This window comes from Camelus ferus, chromosome 6, assembly GCF_009834535.1.
Source record: "Camelus ferus isolate YT-003-E chromosome 6, BCGSAC_Cfer_1.0, whole genome shotgun sequence".
Taxonomy (NCBI): domain Eukaryota; kingdom Metazoa; phylum Chordata; class Mammalia; order Artiodactyla; family Camelidae; genus Camelus; species Camelus ferus.
In genome coordinates this window covers 68,922,719-68,944,843 of record NC_045701.1, presented here as the reverse complement: position 1 = coordinate 68,944,843, position 22,125 = coordinate 68,922,719, and the positions used below count along the sequence as shown (strand labels likewise).

At 34.6% G+C, this 22,125-nt stretch overlaps 1 protein-coding gene across 1 annotated transcript in view; it reads right to left on the bottom strand.

Annotated features, from left to right (window-relative positions):
• Positions 1-18,539, bottom strand: part of RBM25 (RNA binding motif protein 25) — a 50,463-nt gene extending 31,924 nt beyond the window's left edge. The window contains exons 1-5 of the mRNA XM_006184509.3: positions 18,359-18,539; positions 11,241-11,361; positions 7,161-7,210; positions 5,375-5,542; positions 1,493-1,550 (exon numbers count right to left, since the gene is read on the bottom strand). Coding sequence (XP_006184571.1) covers positions 1,493-1,550; positions 5,375-5,542; positions 7,161-7,210; positions 11,241-11,346 — 382 coding nt within the window. The 5' untranslated portion in view covers positions 11,347-11,361; positions 18,359-18,539. The remainder of the gene's footprint in view (positions 1-1,492; positions 1,551-5,374; positions 5,543-7,160; positions 7,211-11,240; positions 11,362-18,358) is intronic.
• Positions 18,540-22,125: the final 3,586 nt, after the last annotated feature.

Here is a 22,125-nt window from a genome sequence, read left to right as displayed (position 1 = left end):
AACAATCAACTCAACAGCTGCTACTACTGGAAAAAAAAAAAATGACCCAGTAAGTCTCCTAATGGAAGAACACTACCTTCAGAGAATTCTTTTTTTTTTTTTTTTACAGAATTCTTACATATAAAAAGCATCAACAAAAATAACACACACAAACTCAAATATGATCAAGTCTCAAGCTACAACTACCAGTCAGTTTACATTACAATACAAAGGACAGAGATACATGGCACGTAATTCTACTGGAGCTGCAACCTGCAAATGAATGATGAAATGCCACTGGGCAAATGACCCAGTTTCTCCATCAAACAGTTGCAACTGCAAGGGAAAAAAGAGAGACAGAAGAACTTAAAATATTAAAAGAGACTTAAAAATATGTCAACCAATTGAAAGGCATGGACCTTATATATATTTGGAATCAAAAAAACTAAAAATTTTACATTTGAGACCACTGGACATCTCATCATTGACTGGATATTGAATGAATGTTGGATATCTGAACACTGACTTAATAATTAATAAAAAGTTATTTAAGAAAAAAGAAAAAGTTGATTTTTTCTGTCTTATAATAATATTTTGGATATATTTTTTAAAGACCTTATCTTTTAGAGACACACTAAAATATTTATAAGCAAAATGATCTGGTGCTCAGGAGTGCTTAAAAATAATATGGGGGAGAGGGTACAGCTCAAGTGGTAGAGTGCATACTTAGTGTGCAGAAGGTCCTAGGTTCAATCCCCAGTACTTCCTCTAAAAATAGATAAATAAACCTAATTACCTCCCTACCTGCTAAATAAAGCCAAAAACAAATTCAAAAAAATAAAGTTAAAAATAATATAAGGAAATAGGTAAAGATACAGGTTAAGTACAATTGGCCATGAGGTGATTGATATATGTTAAAGTTAGCTGATGAGTACATGGGAGTTCATAGTAACATTCTAACTTTGTATTTGTATGAATATATAATAATTCCCATAATAAAAAGTGCTTAAAGAATGTATATCAAACAGGTGTTTCCACCAACAAGAACAGTTTGTTTTTAAGACTAGCAGGTCGTCTCATCATCTCTTCTCCTACTTTCCTCCTAAGTCCTAATTGTTCTGTCTTGATCATATACTCATGCTGAAACAAAAAAGACTTTTTAAAGTAATCTTATTAAAAACACAGTTAGTCTGAATAATTTTTTTCATTTCCTTCCTGTTATATATTTCTATTTTCTGGTCTCAATATTCAGCCAACATCTTCCCAACTGCCTTTAAGCCTATTCTAAGAATGAAGACACAGCATGGTAATCTTCTGAGGAACAAATGGAAACTTATTCTAAAAGTTTTCGGTAAAGGTATAAAATATAGTTTTCATAATTATTTAAAAAAAAGTGAAGACAGAGCACTAGTAGAACACTCCCACAGTTAAGGACCATGAGAGTAAATACCAACATGATTTATGCATATAGGTTAGGTTAAAACAATCAATATATAAAGAAAAAATTACCTACCTTGAAGTTTTCCAGATGCACCTTGTACTCTCTTCCAGCTCAAAACCAAGCCACATTTCTTTAAAAGAAAACAAACCAAACAGGATCCTTACCACTTAAGCTAATTTATATAATGCAAATAAAAGCACAATTATATTCCCACCAGGAAAAATAGAAGCAAACCAAGAAAACAAAAGATCATGTCAGCAACTAATTTCTTAACTCTTATCAATTCCCACAAACCTATTATATGAAATATATAACAAATTATTTTAAAGGAAAATATGTTTACTGATATTTATTTACAAAAAAAGCTTATCTCTTAACAGAAATTTTACAGCATTATTTATCCAAAAAAATATATAAAACAAAATACTCAATATTTTAACAGCTAAAACAAACTATGATAAATTTGAGTAAATATAAGTGAGTCCAGAAAGACTATGATTTAAAATACATGTATATATTACAAAGGATTTACACAGAAATGCTTGATATGGGATGCAAAACTACCAAGGGACATGAAATTTCAGATATACAGTTAAGATTTTAATTCTGTAAAGAAAAAAATTTACATAGAATGATCAGAAATATTCCAAAATGTTAATGGGGCGGATGTCTGAATGGTGGGATATTAGTACATATAGTTTATTTTCAAAGTTATTCTTAAATATTACTTCTAATTATTCAAATAAAAACTAGAAGGTAAAAAAAAGTTATTTGTGGAAAATGATAACTGAAGATTGCCTGTCAAAGCTGAGAGAATGCATGAATTTTTCACATCTCCCCTCAGAGAAACCACTAAAATGATAATTTAAGAATATAAAAGATTAAAAACTCATTAAGGTCAAACATCACATGAAGGAACAGCAACAGAATTCAGCAAAATTTTAAAAAGGTAAAAGCAAATGGATGGATAATAACTCATTCAGTAGAGCAAAGAAGCCTGTAACTTCAAGAGACTACAGAAGCAGTTACCAGTGACAAAGAATTGAGCTGACTCTAGTAAGCCCAGTGGATCCAGACTGGAGGGATAAAGTACAGTGGAGAATAGGGGTGAAATCTGAGGTTAAAAAAATCCAGGTGCTTGCATGACACTGTAAATAAGGAATAATCAAAGCCTTTTCAAGTTCTTTTCAAGTAACACCCTATTCCCACCTCCAGAGAAGGCAGCCTATAAGAGTCACAGTCTGAAGAGAACGTTAACAGGCTTGGGATATGGAGCACCAAATGTGAAAGATCTAGATGAGATACAGAGTGACTAAGAGGGGAAGAAAGTAAACTTATAACAAATGCTTGCACTCAGTCCTGCATCTGTAAGCCTACATAGGCAGTAAATCATATATTTACTAGGCATAAAATCGGAAGTTTTCTAGTAAAAGCAACCAGCCTCAAAGAAAAGACCCCACGTATTAATATTCAAAACTTCTGGCTGCCAGCTGGATTAACCTACAACGATGCCCACCATCCTACAGCTTACAAAGACAAAGGCCTTTTAATCCCTAACTCTTAAGTATGAACAATCAAAGATCACCAGACAGCTAAGGAATGTCTTAAAAGTGAAAGAGAAATGGAAAAAATAAATTCAGGAATCCTAAGAAAGCTTAAAAAGAAAATACTCTGCTGTACATATAAATCAAGAACAATTTTTTAAAGGGATGTTTCAAGTTGAAAACATATACATATACCCACACATAAACTTGTACACAAGTATTCACGGAATCAGTATTCAAAAACCAAGTGGAAACAACCCAGCTGTCTATCAACTGATGATAAACAAAATGTGGTAAATCCATTAAATGGAATATTAGTTGGCCACAAAAAGGAACAAAATACCACTACTAAGCTATATAGATGAACCTTGAAAATTACACTAAATGAAAAGACAAAACACAAAAAGCCACATATTCTAAAATTCTGTTTATCTAAAATGCCCAGAATAGGCAAATCCATAGAGACAGAAAGTAGAACAATGGCTGCCAGAGGCTGAGGGGAGGAGAAAATGTAAAGTATTGTTAATGAGTACAGGGTTTCTATCTGGGGTGATAAAAATGTTCTGGAATTAAACAGTGGTGATGTTTGCTCAACTTTCTGAATATACTAAACACCACTGAATTATACATTATAAAAGTGAACTTTACTGTATATGAATTATATGTCAATAAAGATGCTTTTTTAAAATGTCCTCCAGTGTTCCATTTAGGGGAAAAAATTAGTATTATCTTGTAAAACTGAAGATAAGCATGACCTGTAACTCAAATTTCACTCCTACGAGAATACACGATAGAATTTTCTCATGCTTCGTGTAGGAAGACTACTACCAGTAATAGTATAGCAAAACATACTATCAAAAAATGAAAATAATCCATGACCATTAATAGAAAATTTGACAATTTATGGCATATTTCTACAATGCAATAGTATGTAGCAATCAAAAGTAAATAATCCTAGAGCTACGTATATGTTAGGTGAAAAAGAAAATTGTGGAGGACTATAGAATTAAAACTTACAAATCATAAATTTTTTATTAATATATAAATATATAAATAAAGTAAAAATATGCATAGGAATGATAAATATCAAATTTAGGATACTGGATTACCTATGTTAATTACCTCTGTGGAAGAAAAAAATGAGAATTAGGACCTTCAACTGTAGTATTTTATTTCTTTGGGATAAAAATGTGAAGTTAATATTACAAAATACTAAGGTCTGACAAGGGTAGGATTTGTGGGTATTTATTTCCTTTCTAATGCAAGGATCACACGATTTATAAAACAGAAAGGGCAATAATGTATATTACTTATAAAATGAAGAAAAGATTTTAAAATAATTTCTCTAAGAAATAGTGGAGATTATGGAGGAAGTGAATACAGGGACTGCTATTTTTCATTAAAAAATCATTCAGTATTTTTTTCACTTAAAATGTGCATGTAACACCAGGATAAAATTTTAAGACTAAGACAGAAAAGAAAATCACTGACCAAGTCAAAAAAACATACTATGTATGCTCAGAATAAAAACTTGAAGTCAGTCAATTACCTTTTGATGCTAAAATCATTGTTTTAAAGGCTGTTAAAAGGACTGATATTAACCCAGAGGTTACTTATAAATGACAAAGGGAGTAAAGGTAACCTTACAATAGAGAGAGCTGACCACCTTAACCAAGTAACTAAACCTAACCACCAAAAATAGGATCAAGAGATAGTGTGTTCTTTACCATGCTGCACTGAGAACAATACATCACCCGTGAACCATTCTTAAAGAATGCTTACTCTGAAAATAACTATGAGCAAACAATCAAATTCAAATTGAAAGGGACATTCTGTAAAAGTCCCAGATGCTTCAAAAACATCAATGCCATGAAAGACAAAAACAAAACAAGCAAACAAAAAGACAGAGAACTAGTCTATAATAAAGAAGCTGATGTGACAATTCAGTGCAATGTATAATTCTTGACTGGATTATAAACCAAACACAAAAAACAGCTATTACATTAATTACTGAGAAAATTACTTATGAACTGAATATTTTAGTTAACAATATGTATTAGCCTTAAATTTCCTAAATGTAATAATGGTTTTGTGATCATGTAGGTGAGTGTTCTTGATCTTAGGAGACAAAAGAAGTCTTCAGAGGTGAAATGTAATTAATGTCACAACTTACTCTCAAATTACTATGAAAAAAAATTGAGTGGTGTGGGGGGTGGGGGATGCAGAGAGAAAGAAAGTAAATGTGGCAAAATGTGTTACAAGAGCGTTAAACATTCGTTCAACTTTTTTACAGGATTGAAACTTCAAAATAAAAAGAAAATTATTCAGGGTCCTCTTTCTGATTTTTTGTAAGTTTGAAATTTATAACAACAAAAAAAACTTTTAATGAAAAATAAACAGTTTAACTTACAGCAAGGAGCTGTCTTATAAGCATATCTGAGGCTTTCTCAGAAATGTTGCCAACAAAAACTGTAGTAGTGGGACCACAGTTTTCATCATTTTCTTTAGTCTTTAAGCCTGGATGATCCTTTCGTGCTCCCAAATGCTTTCCAACCATGGACACAGTGGGTACTAAGACCTAAAGTGAAGAAAAGCAATAAAATATGAACTTGTAATTAAATTTCCTATCATGTTTAATGTAACATTAGGCTAAAAACACCCATTTTACAGTATTAAATATAAATCACATTATTATTACGGGTTCTACATACTTAATTTAAAGCTCCAAAGCACATTTTTCATTAATGCAAACATATTCATGACAAAAGAAAGGTAATCTAAAAGTTCCACGTGGAACTTTTAGATTACCTTTCTTTTGAAAACAACTTGGAAAAGCAAATAAAAGTAACTTGGATAGGACTTTTATTTTAACGTTTAAGACATAACTTTTAAACATTTCAGGTATCATAAATCACTTAAAATTATCAAATATATTCAGAAGTTTCTTTACAACTGCATTCTATACTAGTATAAAAGCAAGTTTCAATTATCCCTGCTAATCATCCTGCAGAATATTCAAATACTCCCGAAAGCACACTCTCCACACTTAAAGTACCTTTTCTCAGTTATTTGTGTTTGTATCTTATTTTTGCCTTGTAACATTCAACTTCCTAGAAGGAGGAATAGTCTTACTCAACTTTGTATATGGAATTGAATTTAGCAAAATACCCACAGTAGGCACTGAAGTGGTGAACTGGGGGAGCTGCTCCAAACCCCAAGTCCCACCTTTCCCTAGGCTGAAATGTAAGAAAGTAAGAGTATCTGTCATGTGAAGATTTCCCAAAAGAGCCAAACAATGGATGTCCAATGAAAGAAAAGCTGGACTGCCCCTTGGTCTGCCTTATAGCATGTTCCTCTTTGCCCACGTAGTTCCCTTCTCATCACCCTTTTAATACAAGTAACAATACTCCCAGCCCTCTTCAAAACCCACAGGTAGAAAACAGTTGAAAGTCATGAGACCTACCCTCCCTCATAGTGGAATTCTAAGTGAAGCTTGGTATTCTAATTTACTCAAAGAAAAATTCTGGCTAATAACAGTTTTAAGAGGTTTATTATTTATTCAGGTGTTATATATAGTACACTAGTGTTCTTAACTAAGACATCTAAAGGATACAGAAGTCTTTATGAATGTGGAGAATTAAGGTTAAAGACATAAGACTGAACAATGAAACATTTCCGAAAAGGAAGGGCTTCAATAAAACCTTACAAAGCTTGAACGTATCATACTAGAGGACAGAGAAAAAATAGCTTGGAAGAAGCTAAAAATTAGGTAGGCAGGAGGAAAAGAATACTTTCATTCAACTTTCACTTCAAAATTTTAAGTTTCTGCTAGATCATTCCTTTCTTTTTTTCCCTTCTTCTAAGAGATCAGACAAGTCAGATCAGTCCTATCCCCCAGGACCAACACAAGATGAGTAAATGATGAAGAGCCAATTTCTAAATCTGAGATAACAAGTATATGAAGAATCTAGAGAATAAGAGGGAAATTTACTGAGCATATTTTAGGAGCAACTGCATATATGTACAGCTGAGTGAAAATGATACTTATTCAAGTAAGTAGTATGAAATACATGAATGCTCTTCCTCCCTATTATTCTTTTTACATTTAAAATAATTTACTGAAGTTTATCAAGTTATTTAGATTTAAAAGAAGTAGCACTACCGTATCTCCTAATTCCTCCTGAAGTTATACTTACAGTTGGAGCAGGAGCCATAATGCTCATTGGTACAGGAATCATTGGGGTCCCTAAGAAAAAACATGAGTCTTAAAAATACAATTATATATACATTTATATATTCTATATCAATTACATGCCATACAAATAAGTACCTCACTCACAGTTCATTTAAGTGGACTAAGGGGGGAAAAATGAGATATTAATGGATGCTTTATTTTCAAAAGCAATGTAGTATCAGGTCAGACTATATAAACTTAAGAAACAAAAACACTGCTCTAAAAGCAAAGACTACTACAACATGCTTTTGCTTTAAGAAATAGAAAATTCTGCATAGTTATTGATTCATTTTCACCTGGTTCAGTATATCCTCAAAACCAGCAACTTTTACAAATACAAATTCACATATAGGTTAACAATGGTATTAGCAAATCCTTTAAAAGTAAAAACAAATTCTTTGAAAGTTAAAAAAAAAAGTATCAAGTAAGAAATTAACCTGGAAACCTCGGAAGACTCTTGTTATTCCTGGTTATTTAATAAAAGCAAAAACCATGAAAAAAAAAGATTAGTAATCTCAGTCACTATTATAGGGCTACCTACTGTTGACATTTTAGTGGAATCTGCATTTTTGTTTTCAACTACATTGTTTACTTATCAAATAGCTATATATTGAGAGTCCCTGTGTACATAAGTAATGAAGAAATCTTACTATTTTACAACTAAGAAAAAGGTGGTAATGAGGGCAAAATCAGTGAAAGATTAGTCTACTTTTCTAATACAATTTTGAAACACTTAACTATATCAAGAAGTTCTGAAATTACATTTCCGTTTAAATCTAACATTACTTTAAGATAATTCTCCATCTAAGACTATAGTAAATTCTTAAACATATAACACTATCCATTTATTTTCCAATATAACTTATTTAAAATAACTTCACAGTTTTTAACATAAGATTTTTAAAACATAAAATTAAGATTCCTATCAATAAGCCTATAGAAGATTGTACAAGATAGAAAAAAAAAAAAGACTGCAAATCAAAACTTGGGTTCATTCCTTGGTTCTATCACTTAGTTATGCAATCTTGGGCAAGCTCTTTAACCTCAGCTTCAGTTTCCTCAATTCTAGTACGGTAATTATTTCCTCAGAGGTCCTGTGAGATTAACTGAGATCATTTATGTGGAGCACTTAAATCAGTGGACACTCAAAACTATCATCAACTTGTATCTAAAATTTTCACTTTATACTCTGCAAAACACAAATACTCCATTTACCAACTATAATCTATGTGGCACCCCTTGCATAGATAAATTTTCTATTTCACAAAACATTCAGAAAAAGACACATTAGAAAAAAATTTTTTTCCTTTTTAACAGTTACTAAACATTTAATAGTATGTTTCCTACCTCAACTTACTAATTTCATGCAATGTAGAATTCACATTGAGAAATATATTGCTGCTCATTACAAAGATCTACACATGCTAAAGTGAAAAAAAAAAAAAGCAAAATGCACAAAGTGTATATACTAGCTGAGGTTTCAAAAAACAAGTGGGCTGCGGAAGTAAACATAAGCAAATACACTGGGATACACATAGCATCTCTGGAGAGTTACACACAAGAAACTGCTAAGAAAGGCTGTCTTTACAGAAGGAAACTCTCAGGAGCTGTGACGGGGACGTCCTTTTTTCTATATGCATGCATTACTTTTTAAGGAAAAAGTATGGGCTTTCAAATTTATTTTCTAATTTAATATATATGATTGCCACATACATTATCTCATTTAGAGTTCAATTAATTGCACTAACAGGTAACACAAAATTATACACGAAGACGGGTACTGTGGTCTTGAATTATTATAATAGTTTAGCATATATTTCAGTTACCTTTTCAATTACTGATGCTGCCCACAGAATGCAGGCAGTAAATGAGCTGCAACTAAAGTCCAATTTATCACCCAAGCATGCTTCCCTAAATAGAAATGATTCTGTATGCTGTTGCAAATGGAATCAGAATTGTTTACTAGCATTACCACTCTGTGAACAAATGCCCACATTAGTATGGCACTGACGAATCAGATGAAGAAATACTGAAAATCTGGCTTTGGGGTCTGTCTACTGACTCATCTTAAAAGATATGCTGGGAGTAGTAGCCTTAAGAGAAATATGGCCCATTTATCTACTCCTTCCATTTATAATTTGACATAGTGTTCATCAGAAAATGTCACATTTAGTATTTTTTTTAATTCAAAAACAATTAAAATATTTTCTATAAAATCAATCTACTGGTAAGGAAATTAAGGTATTGATTTTTTATTGTCACCTTTCCTGATTCTAAACAAGTAATTAAGCTTCATTCCCAACCCTTTAAATTTCTTCACAAATAGAAAATAAACTATTCTTCCCTATAACTCTGTAACACAAGGACTTTGCTAGAAAGTATCATGGTCATTAGTAGATACTATCAAAAAAACAGATCTTATTAGGAGACTATAAACATATAAATAAAAATCAGGGTATGGACTCCTTCAAAAATTGATGCCCAAATGACAGTGGCTTAGGACATTATCCTTCTTAAGTAAGTAATCTGTTTGATGGTTGACAACTAACTTCATTAAGTTTTCTGTTAAGATTATTTTCTCAATCCTTTTCAGCAGAAATCTCTTTATAGTCCATTACAGAGCAATTAAGTTATTGATAAATTCAATGATTGGCACGTGGGATAATAAAAGGATAGTATTTAAACTTTCACACTACATTCCTGGTAGCAAGGGGTAACAAACACACAAGGAACAACTTAAAACAGCCTGCTAAAACCATGTCTTAAAAACTTGTACCAATATTGCATTCTACCCCCCAAAATATATATGCATTAAGTAGTTGTTCTGATTTTTTAAATTATGATTTACTCTCAAATCCTTGAAGTTTTAAATGATATGCCAGAAAAACTGCCATGTTTATCTTGTGGCTTTTAACACTTACTCCAACACTGTTATGTACCTGGCCTAGGGGTAGAAGGCCCCCAAAGATGAATCTCTATGATGTACATGTTATGAATTAACAACCCATCATATAAGCCAACTGCAATGTACTTCGATTTTGCAGAAGTCAAGCTCTTTAGTAAAACAGTGTAATTTCGAATAGATAATCCAATGGTTAAAGCCAGGTCCCTGGTGTAAAGTTTTCCTCAAAAAGAAGTACTTCTGGATGATTTACAAGATCATTTGTTGATTTCACCCTGGATTACATGGATTCTTTATTAAAAGAAAATACTTCTAACATGCAAATTAAGAACTCAAAGATACTATCTTTCAGAAGGAAAGCTGATTTTGTATGAAATGTTTTCAACCACATTAAAATATTAAAATATTTTAAACCTATAAACCAGAGGAAAACTCCTTCTCTTAAGCCAAGCAATGTTAATTATGAACCTCAAGATAATGGTTCTCAAATGTGGGTTCTCTTAACTGTGCTTAAATGGATGCCTAGGAATCACCTGTGAACTTGTTAAAAATAGAGATTCCTGGGCCCCAATTTCTGAGCATTTGTTTCAGCAGGGAGGGGTGCAGCCTGAATTTTTTTTAACTTCATAGAACTTTGGAAGAAGCTTGTAAACAGTGATTTGGAAAGCTCTCCAAGATATATCGTCAAGTATTAAAAAAACAAGGGGCAGAACAGTACATATGTTACTACATATCTGTTAAAAAAAAAAATGGATAGAATATATACTTATAGTGGCTTGTAATATGCAAAAAAAAAAATCTAGATGGATAAATAACTCTGTTCTGTCTCCCTCTTTCAGTAGGGGATTGTAACAAGTTATATGGAATGTCAGGAATATTCTTCACTGTGTATCTTCGGGATTTTTGAAGGGTATAAATGTATTACCTATATTTTAAACAAAGATATTTTTTGTAATTTCCCAGATGTTTCTGACACTCAGCCAGACACGAAAACTACCACCATAAGAAAAGGAGACACCACATTTCCAGAACGCTAACAGACATCTTTACTACCAACAGTTACAAACATATCATTTTCCTAAAGTTAATATTGCAATGACACAGGGATGGGTTAGAAAAAAACAGTATCCACAAACTTACCTGGAGGTACAGGTGGTGGAAAGCCAGGAAACTGTGGGGGTGGGATCCCTGGTGGGAGTGCTGGGATTCCCATGGGAGGGCGATTCAAATGAGGTGGGAAAGACATTCTTACTGCAGCGGTCTAAAGAAAGAAATCATGACAAATCATGTTATTTGAAAACTTTACAATTCGATATGCCTGGTTTGTTGGCCTTCATTTTTAGAGTATCTGCAAAATTCTAAAGTTTTCTTACCCAAAGGAGTTGGCAAAGACCCTCTTTTCTCTGTCTGTCCATTGAGAATTTTTAAAACTTAGATCTTTTCTAAAATAAGTTCCCAAAAGTACACGATCTAAGTTCAGGATAGACTCCTACAATCATATGGGAATACATATAAAGGAAGAAAAAAATTTTGAGGTTCAGTTAATATCCAAAAATTAAAAACCAAACATCAATGAATCTTTTTAAACAAAACTCAGAATCCAGGAAGGTATCTTACAACTTTTTTTTTTCCTGAAGTGTTCTGATGCACTCATTTTTTTATACATATCAGCACCCTGAAAACTAAATTTACAAACTTACATGGTATTTGTTGATTCAGTGTTGGCCAGTTCTTCAAGGACAAATGAATGTCTCAGTGAGTCTACAAACTCGGGGGGGGGGGGGGAGCGCCAGGGCGGGACCTCCTGACATCAGGTCACATAGTAACCATTCAAATATAAAGAGAACATACAACTTGTGACAATGAGACAAAAGCCGTGACAATGAGACAAAAGCCGTAATTTTTCTTAAACTTAAAAGTAAACCTCTTAACCATTCTTGAATGATATTCAATAAACCAAAGAATAAAATTCAAGAATCAGATGCTAACATTTAATTTTTAAAATACACAAAAACACACTTGTATTCATTTGGTTTATGTTATTATTCACAAGAAACTTTTGCCTTTTAGCTAAATGAATAGAAATATTTTAAGAGTCCACCCCCCCTCAAATTTCACATTTTTGTCACCATACTTGTATCCAGAACTACTGGAAAAAGTAGAAAAATTATATTAGAATGTTGTAGGAGAATTCCATGCACTAATTTAAAAAAAGTAGTCAAAATAAGTGGGTTGATCTCATATGAGTGATACTGTTAAAAGTAATGATGTGATTAATAGGAGATATTTCTATTGGACACTAGGAAAAACTCCCCATCTACACTACAACTGAAGGAGTCCAGAGTTGTTAGAAGCTTTTAAAAAAGTTTGTCTCTACTATCTTCTTTTCTGTTTTATATATTGTTTTACTCACCCTTCAGATGAGAGAGGATAAAAAGTGCATGTCTTCCACTTCCTTGCCCCCTAATCCCAAGTTTGGTATATATCGTTGTATTCTTCTAAATATCTTTCTATACACAAGCTAATATACAATCACTTGTGATTTTCTGCAAACAATATAATCATACTATATTGTTATGTGCATTGCTCCCTCATTATCATTAACATCTCTTCATGTCAGTTCATAAAGTTCTATTTCATTATTTATAATGCAGTAAACTATTACTATATAGATATAATACAACTATTTAACTGAGGGCTAACTCCATATTTTACCTCTTACAAACAATGTTAAACATTATTGGACATATTGGTCTTATAACTCTGAGTACTTGTGCAAATAATTCTATAATACAGGTTAGTACTATGTGTATCCACACTTTACCACTAAATCATCCTCCAAAACTAGTGTACAACTTAATAACAGCACCACCAATATATGGGTGTGCCCTTTCCTCATATCCTCACCATCACTGGAGTAAGTCAGTGTTTAAATTATAACAATCTGATAGGTAAAAAGTTGTTTCAACTTGCATTTTCCCTAACCAGTGAGGCTGAATATCTTTTTACCTGTTTATTAGACATTTCTGTAAAAACTATGTCCTTCATCCTCACAGCTATTCTTCCTGAGTGTTCTTTTTACTTAGCAAGTTAGGATGAGTACAGTATTCTATATAATCTAAACTTCAATTTCAAAAAACAACACTACACTTGAAATGTTTAGAAAGCTTTACAGGTAAGATAAATTCATAAGTTCATATACTTAGTGATTAAGGTACTGGAAATGCCTTAAAATACTAAGCAGGTACCATTCATAAATTAAAAAGAAAAATGCAACTAATTTAAGATTGTAAATGCATTGAAATTTTTAATAATCCTTTTTAAATACTTGTTTGCCCCAAAACAAAACAAATATTCTACATGGAAGGGGACAGAGCGTATATCCTTCTAAAACAGAGAGGGCTACTGTCCTACTTACAGAAGCTCCTGAATTATCATTACAATGCTCTACCTCAGCACTTTCTTAGGAGGGCAGTTGGTATTAATACCTGTTGAATAAACAATCAATGAATAAATCAGTAAACAAATAAACTCTGAGAACCTCTTTAAATAAATTCATTGAGAAGAAGCTACCATGTGACAGGTACTCCTAGCCTCACAATGGTTATAAAGACTGGGTATGAATTCATCTTAGAATCACTTTTTCTCAAGTATTAAATATATATACTACAATTAAAAAAACCCTCTATGTTCCTGGTGTTTAAAATATTTTTCATGGTTTTCAAGTGTATCATTCATTCTGTTAAGAGTTAACCAGATTATGCTTTGGTTCATGCTAATATAACCATTTTGTTCACTTCTCATTTTTCTACAAAATATTTCCTTTTAATCTAGAACTGTTCAGAAATTGCTTATGCATCGGCTGAACTTCAAAGGTGAAGGTAATCTTAATAAGATAACAGCCCCTCATACAGGAATTCAGAAAACAAACATTTCTGGTGATCTCTGATATACATATTAATGTTCACTTTAAACATCCTAAAATGAGAGTTTCAATCACTTACTTCAACATAAAGTTTTGTATGTTTTGACATATGTAAAAAAGGAGAATAAACTTTTATAACCATAAGTAAAACTTATCATTTTACCTATGGTTGATAATTGTAATACTCTCTTACAATAAATTATATAGATAATCAAAGTGGTCAGATACTTTGTAGAACGAAGCAGGGAAGACAGCTAGGGAGTATTTTATTTTGAACATGGTGGTGATCACCAAGAAGGTAACATTTGAACAAAGACTTGAAAGAGACTGAGGCAGGAAACCCTATTCACACCTGGGGGCAACAGCCTTTCAAGTAAAGGAAACAGCATATATTAAGAGCCCGAGGTGGGTACGGAGTGTCTGCGGAAGGACCGACAAGGCTGACAGCTGGAACATGGTACTGGAGGCAAGCTGGGAGACAGATGCCGAGAATTACCTGGGGAAGGGGTTCAAAGACTGTAGGCCACTGTAACAGAGGTTTTGGTTTTTACTCTGAATGAGATGGAAAACATTTCAAAGGTTTTTGACCTGACATATTTTAACAGTGTCACTGGCCACTATGTTAAAATTAAGACTGGAAATGAAAAAGAGCAGAAAGTAAGAGATTACTACAATAATCAGACAAAAGAGGGCTAGCCTAGAACAGGAAGTAGTGAAAATGGTAACAAGTTATTGGTTTCTGGATATACTTTGAATGCAGCCAACTGCTGAGGGATTATGTGTGGGATTTAAGAAGAGTTGCAGAGGTTATTTTATTAGCACTGAAATGATTGAAATAGCATTTTAAGACTATCTGAATAGTACCACTTCACTTTTAGAAGGTTCAAAGCATTTTTACCTGCTAAGCATGAAACAACAAGCAGCTATGCTGGAAGTGCTCCCTACCTCTAGTGTGGCAGTGGTCATATAGGTTTATGCACTAGTCAAAATTCACTAAAATTAAAATGGGTGCATTTTACTGCATGTAAATTTTACCTCAATAAATTTCATCCCTTCAAAAAATAAAAACTTCTAAATAAGATTTCTCTCTACCACTGAACATATGCATGCATTCTACTCTTCTCTTTCTCACTTTTTCTCTTTACTATTTTAAACCACTCTTTTTCTGCACTCTGAAAATACCCTTACTGGGTATTCCTCCATTGCAGATGTATCCCGATAGAAACAAAGTTATTTCACCCCAGGATAGGTTTACAGACTAACCCCATCAGGACACTGCCTGCTGAAATTCTGAAGTGGTAAGAGGCAAATGAACTAATAGAGTCTCCTCAGCAAACACTCATATACAACTTATTCATTCAGTCAATAAAACATCTAGCTCTAATTATGTGCCAGGTTCTTTTCTGAGCATTATTATTAGTTCTAAAAGGGCAAATTTTAAGTTATTATGTGTAGTTTTATAGCCAGTCCAGCTAATAATAAATGATTATTAGTGCAGCTTGCACTGTTTCCTGCTCTGCTTATAGCCCACACATAACTGCCCCAGCCTAAGCAAATCTTTCAAAACATTTCTCAACTGAATTTCCATGGAACTGGAGTATTCAGGAATTATTCCTAGGAAAAAGTGTTCCATGTCCAAAGAATGGGAGATGCCTAACAAAAAGTTTCTTTTACAGGAAAACTCAAACACTCAAGTGTTTTGAATCTCTAAGTTGATCTTCTGAGATTTCCACTTTGCTATTTTATCATTTCAATGATTAATAAGCAATACTAACTATAGAAAAAGATTAGCGGTAGTCTAGAGCTGGGGTGGGAACGGGGAGTGACTTGCAAACAGGAAAAAGGGATCCTTTTGGAGTAATGGTTGCACAACTCTGCACATTTACTAAAAAATCCCTGAATTGTACATTTACAACAGGTTTATACTTTAATAAAGCTTTAAAGAGCAATACTGATTCAGGAAAATTTCAGGCAAAATCCAATTCAGACCTGTAGATTACATAATACTGTATCAGTATTACTTCCTGATTTTGATCATCGTACTGCTGTTAATTAAGAGAATGCACTTGTTTTTAGGAAATTTACACCTAAGTATTTAGTGGTTAAGGGACACCACATCTGCAACTTACTGACAAAAAGATTTCAGAAGAAAACTATGGAGATAAAAAGGAGAGGATAAAGCATATTGGTAAAATGTAAACATTCAGGGAATCTCTGTGAAAGATACTTGAGAATTCTTTGTACTATTCTTACAACTTTTAAAATGTTTGAAACTACGTCAAAATTAAAAGTGAAAAAAAGCAATACCAATAATTCTAGTTAGTGGGAATATTATGTTCTTTTTATTTTCTCAAGTTTCAAAATTCAAAAAAAGTAGGAAAAAGCTGTGCAAAACTTTAAAGAATCAATCAAAATCCTCTTATGAATACCAGTGGTAGTATCAGAAAAAAATATCAAGGGATGATAAAAAATACACAGAATGTTTTTGTAAGATGTTAAAACATTCAATGATTACTTTTGCGTCCACAGTGTAAGAGTCAATATAATTTTTCTCTAAATCATGTGTAAATGAAAAAGATATGTAGCTAATTTGCCTGTAGCCAAAAAACCTGAAAATCCCAGGCTTACATTAAGTCTCAAGTAGTTAACGCAATGTTAAAATAGACTCATTTTTATTTTGAAAATATACTTAGAGCCTTAACACAGTGGAAAAGCAAACCACAAAACAAGTAGTCAAAACTATCATTAACATATGGTGCCTATATGCAACAGTGGGATAATAAAAACTCTCTCTTCTGAAAAGTATTTGGGTACCTTACCAAAAAAAAAAAAAGAAAAAGAAAGGGAAAAAAAAAACATTTTGGGAACCCAAAAAGGTAATCTGTTAACCTCAAGAAGATGAATTATTTAATGAAAATATCAGTTAACATCTTAATTTACTTCTGTTTACAAAAGCTTTCAACATACATTATCTCAATCTCCCAAATTATCTGGTGTAGATATATTGTTCTCCTTTAACAGATGAAGAAGCTAACTTGTCCAAAGAAACACAGTAAGTGAGTAGGGTCTCCAAGGATCCCCTCTGTCCTGAAATTACCAATCCAAAGGCTGTTTTGGCTTATCACAACGCCTGTTTCTAGTAATAACATACCAATGAGAAACTTATTAAGGATTAACTTCGACTTTATTAAAGTCTATTCAGAGTACACAAGAAGAAATTTTAGAGTCACGATTAGGCTCTTATACTTCACTTAAAATTCTTAAATAATAAATATTATCAGTTAATATGGACTAAATTACTTGAATGCCTTTTTAGATCTCTGAATGTTCTTGTTAATAACCTTTTAAAAAATTAAAGCTCCCAAGACAATATAAAATTGTTTATACACTACTGCAACTACCCAATTCATACTATAGCAGTCTGGTGCAAGAGTCCAATCTCCTCCCTCCTTTTGGTCGGCTCCACTCTGCCCAAAATCAAAATGGCTTTTCCATGGTAATATAAACCCACATCACATAACCTCAAAATAATCTTCATACTCCTAGAACTCAAAAAATGTATTTAAGAAATAGTATTGAAGACCAAAGAAGGATGAGAACGAAGCACCGTATTTTAACGTGGAGCTTGCATCCGCTAGAGTCAACGGAGACACAGTTTACTATAACCTCCAGTGGAGGAAGGCGGCAGGACCACAACACTCATCACAATCAGACAAGCAAACCAACCTGGGGGTGGGGGGGAGTGCTTAAAAAAAAAAAAAAAAGTGGGCAGTAGCAAAATTGAACTGGGGGGGGGCAGTTCACCCGGTGGCGGGCTTTAGATGACCAAAGAGGAAGGGAAAGAAATCAGTTGGTGGCCAGCTCCCCCGCTAAAAAGGGTGGGCGCTGGCCGGCTTCTAGGTAAAGTCTGGGACAAGTGTATCCTAGGCCCCGAATATCTACCGTAGGGCTTCCGCAAGCTAGGGTTAAAAAGGGGCCTCCGAGAAGGGCTCCCCAGGAGCGGACCGATCGTTTTGTGGCAAACGTGAAGCCCAGAAAGGGCCGAGTCCACTCTGGCGGACCGTGAAAAGGAAAGGGAAAGTGGGCGACAATGCAAAGAGGAAGGCTGTGGCAGTAGGTCCGGCCTCCACGGGCTCCTGCTGGGCCCATTGGTTTTCGAGGCCTTACCGAAGTGGAGAAACCTAAGCCTCGTGCCCGTCCCCTCCCCCACCCCAACCCCCCCTTACCCCTATCCCACCCTGGCCCTTTTGCAGCCTCCCCGACTTTCCCTCCTCCCCCAGCCGAGGAACCCCCGTCTCCCGGTCTCCACACGCATTCAGAGGCGTGAACTCACCCGCCGCTGAGGAAACGGTACTGTCTTCGCGGCCTTCCGGGCTCCAGGTTACGAGTGGGCGCCACCAGTTCGAGATTTCTGCGCACCGCTCGCCGGGAGACTGGTTCCAAAGGGCCTACTCACACAGGCCGCAAACGCCGCCGCGCTGTGCGGGGAGCTTATGGAGGTCTTCCTATTGCCCGGCGTGCACTGCGGCCGGGGGCGTGGCGAGGAGGATCATAGAGAAGAGCATATATAGATAGTCTTCACGGTTGGCTAGGAATCACCATGCAGTGGCGAATAACCATAGAGAAGGACCGCCTAGTCGGGGCTAGAAAGGCTCGATCTGTAAATTACGACCCACTCTGCCATTTTTGATTGGAGCTGATTGGATCTTATAATTACGCGACGCCATCTTGAGGTCAAGGTTCCGGCCGGACACGGCGCGAGGGCTGTTAGAGGACTTCCCACTTTTTGTAGTTTGTGTTTCTGGGATTAGAACCTTCTTCTGTGGGTCATTGAGGTTCGATGGGCTGATAACAGGGCTTCACCGGTGACCTCAGTAGAAACCCCAAGTACTAATTTTCCCTGGAAAACAACTATTTTTTAAAATTGAAGTATATAGTCAGTTTACAATTTTGTGTCAATTTCGGGTGTGCAACCTAATGTTTCAAGTCATTCTAGAAAACAACTACTCTTGTTACCAAGGAATAACTGGCAAAGTCTGTGGTGGTTTTTAAGAAAGTACAATCATACAGCTTAAACGCGCAGGTAGGACCAAAGAGGCAGTTAAAAGAAGTTTGAAATTCCTAAAATGGCCTGTAAAAATATTTAACAACTTTCATTCTGTAATGTTAACGTCCTAAAAAGAACTTAACTTACTAGATTAATGGAAATAAGCTAATCACCAATGAGTTGATTATTCAATTTACGGACTGGTTAATTCCTAGTTAGAGGCATTTGTTTTGGAACTGCTTGCTTCTAAGAAAGCTTATAATTTATTCAATATAAAGTTATTGTCTTCCTGAGTTCCCGGTGCTGGGTATTTGAAAGTAAATAGGAGTGAGATGTTACTCTTGTTCGGCAGAGCTGCAGACGACGCAGAATAGATGACAAACTGCTGGATATAAAATTGAACATACCTACGCACTCCCTATCTGCTTTTCCTGTTTAATTTTACTGTATAGCACTTATCACCACTCTACTATATGTTTTTCTTACTTATTTTATGGTTTGTCTGCCTGTACACCATTAGCACGTAAACTTAAAAGAGTGCGTGTGGTTCACTGCTGTATATCCCCAGTGCTTAGAACAATGCCTGATATATAGCAAGTTCTCAGTAAATAAATGTTGAGTGAAAGAAATGATTATACATAGGTACCAACAGAACATAAAATGTAGTGGAAGACTAACGGGGGGAAGGCTGTAACAGTACCACCATTTGTAAAATTTATATCCATTTGTTTCTGCTTGCTAGGTTTATTACCATTAAGGAGGGCAAATGATACCTACTCCCCAGAGCTATTGCAAGGATTATATTAACTAATACACGTGAAAAGACTTTTTAGTGAAGTGCTAGTCAAATGCCAGTTACATTTTGCAAATAAAAAAAGTTTGTTCCTTGTTTTTTTTAGAGCCACAAGCATAAACAGAAATCCCCTTGGGGTACTTTGTATCCCTGTATATTGACTACAACATTGTACACAAATTTATGTATTACTTTTACTTGTATAATAAAATAAAATCTTAAAGAGAGGGACGATGTCTCAAGCAGTAGTTTGCTAACTTTCCTGTAGTAGACATTTGTTGTTTATGCTGACCCACCCTCCATTCCCCTGACTTGGGTAAAGGCACTCCAAATTTCTTAAGAGAAACCATCCTTCCACTATTCCAGATCTTTGTAATTTGGATAGAAAATCCTAACCCTTGTCAGAACCATTAATACACAGGGACAGGCTGATAACCCAATCAGAGATGGTAATTTAGCCCTTACATTGTATCAGGCACTATTTCAAGCATCTTGCAAGTATCAACAACTTTAAATCTCACAGCAACCCCGGGAAGTAGGATCTAATGTGATAAAGACAAAGGAACTAAAGCTTGAAGAAGTTAAATAACTTGCCCAAGTTTGTAGGAATAGTAACTGATGGAGGTAATATAGTTCCTGAGTCCATGCTCTCAGCCATTACAGTACCCATGTGGATAAGGATGAAACCAGCACAGAGGAAAGCAGAGCTAAGAGAAGATGAGAATTTTTTACACTATCATTTGAGAACATGGATCCAGCCATTCTTTTTGTTTTTCAGGGGGAGATAATTAGGATTATTTGTTTATTTTAATGGGAACTACACTCTGCCATTGAGCTCTTCCTCTCCCTGGATTCAGCCATTCTTTAACACAGTTATGCTTCTATTCTTTTTGGTATGTAAGGCAAATAAATTCCTTTTCCCAAATCAGTCTGAACTGAGTTTTCCATCCCTTCAACAGAAAGAGCCCTAAATAATACAGTTATGTATCACTTGTAGACGATAGGCCAACCCATTCATTTATAATGACAGTCAATTCCCTCCTGAGTTTTTCCTCATAGGCCCTTGCTAAGGAAAGCGGCTATAGATAATTAATTTGGATATTGGTAACCACACTATGTGCATTGTGGCCCTATTTCTATGGCCATATCTGAGCCAACTGGTCAGCAAAATATCATGTGACTGATAAAAAACATTCTTTAGCTGGACCAAGCAGATCCTCTCAAGAATCTAAACTGAAGATGCAGTGGAGTCAATGAATTGATAGCAAAAGAGAAATGCAGTGATAGGTGAATTATGTCAAAAACAGGTCACTAGAATAGGCACCTTTGTGCCCTGGATTGAGAGGAGGCGATTACTGGAAATCTTATCAAGGCACCTGAGCTGTCATCAGAACTGCTGGAGCTAAGGCTCCAGCTTCATCTCCTGATGAAGATCTAGTCTCCCAGAGGCCCGGACATGTACCTTCAGTTCCTTCTTCAGCATTTCAGGGCACCTGCCACAGCATGATCATCTGTTTCTCACAAAGTTTCCCTATTGGACATTGAGTTCCTTCAAGGAAGTTACCATGTGTTTATTCACCTTAAATGGCCAACCTAGATACGTAATATTCACAAAAGTAATGTTTGATTTTTGAAAATCACAACCTGTTTTTAAAATATAACAAAATAGTTTTAAACAGCCAAGTAGCAATCAGTTTTTCTCTACATCTCTGCGTAGAGCTCCAATTTATGCTACTTTACTATCAAGATTTAGACTTTATGCAAATTCAAACTGGCATTATTAAAAATTTATGTGATTATAGGAGGTAGATATATTGCTGTGTCAGGCCTTCTGAAATTATCAAAAAACAAGTATAATATTGGGTGAAAGAGGAAATGGGTGTAAAAAAGGACAGTTTTCCATATGAAGTGATAAGTTAGACTGTGCTTTGGGCTATAAAGAAGAGATCAAGTAGCCTTGAAAAATGGAGGGTTTGTTAAAATGTAATGATAGAAATATGCAAAGTATTAGCAGCAGCACTTAGTCTAGCCTGAGGATCTGGGGAGGTCAGGGAAGGCTTCCAGGAGGAAGTATTATCCTGAGCTATGTTTAACTGGGACTGCAGAGGGAGGACAAGGGATGAATAACATGTGAAAATTGCTCCCTTTTATTAGTAATCATAGAAGTGCTAATACCGTCTTGAGATATCATTTTAAACCACTTTGTTGGTTAAAAAAATAGAAGTCTAATAATACAAGGATGTAGAATAACAGAAATACT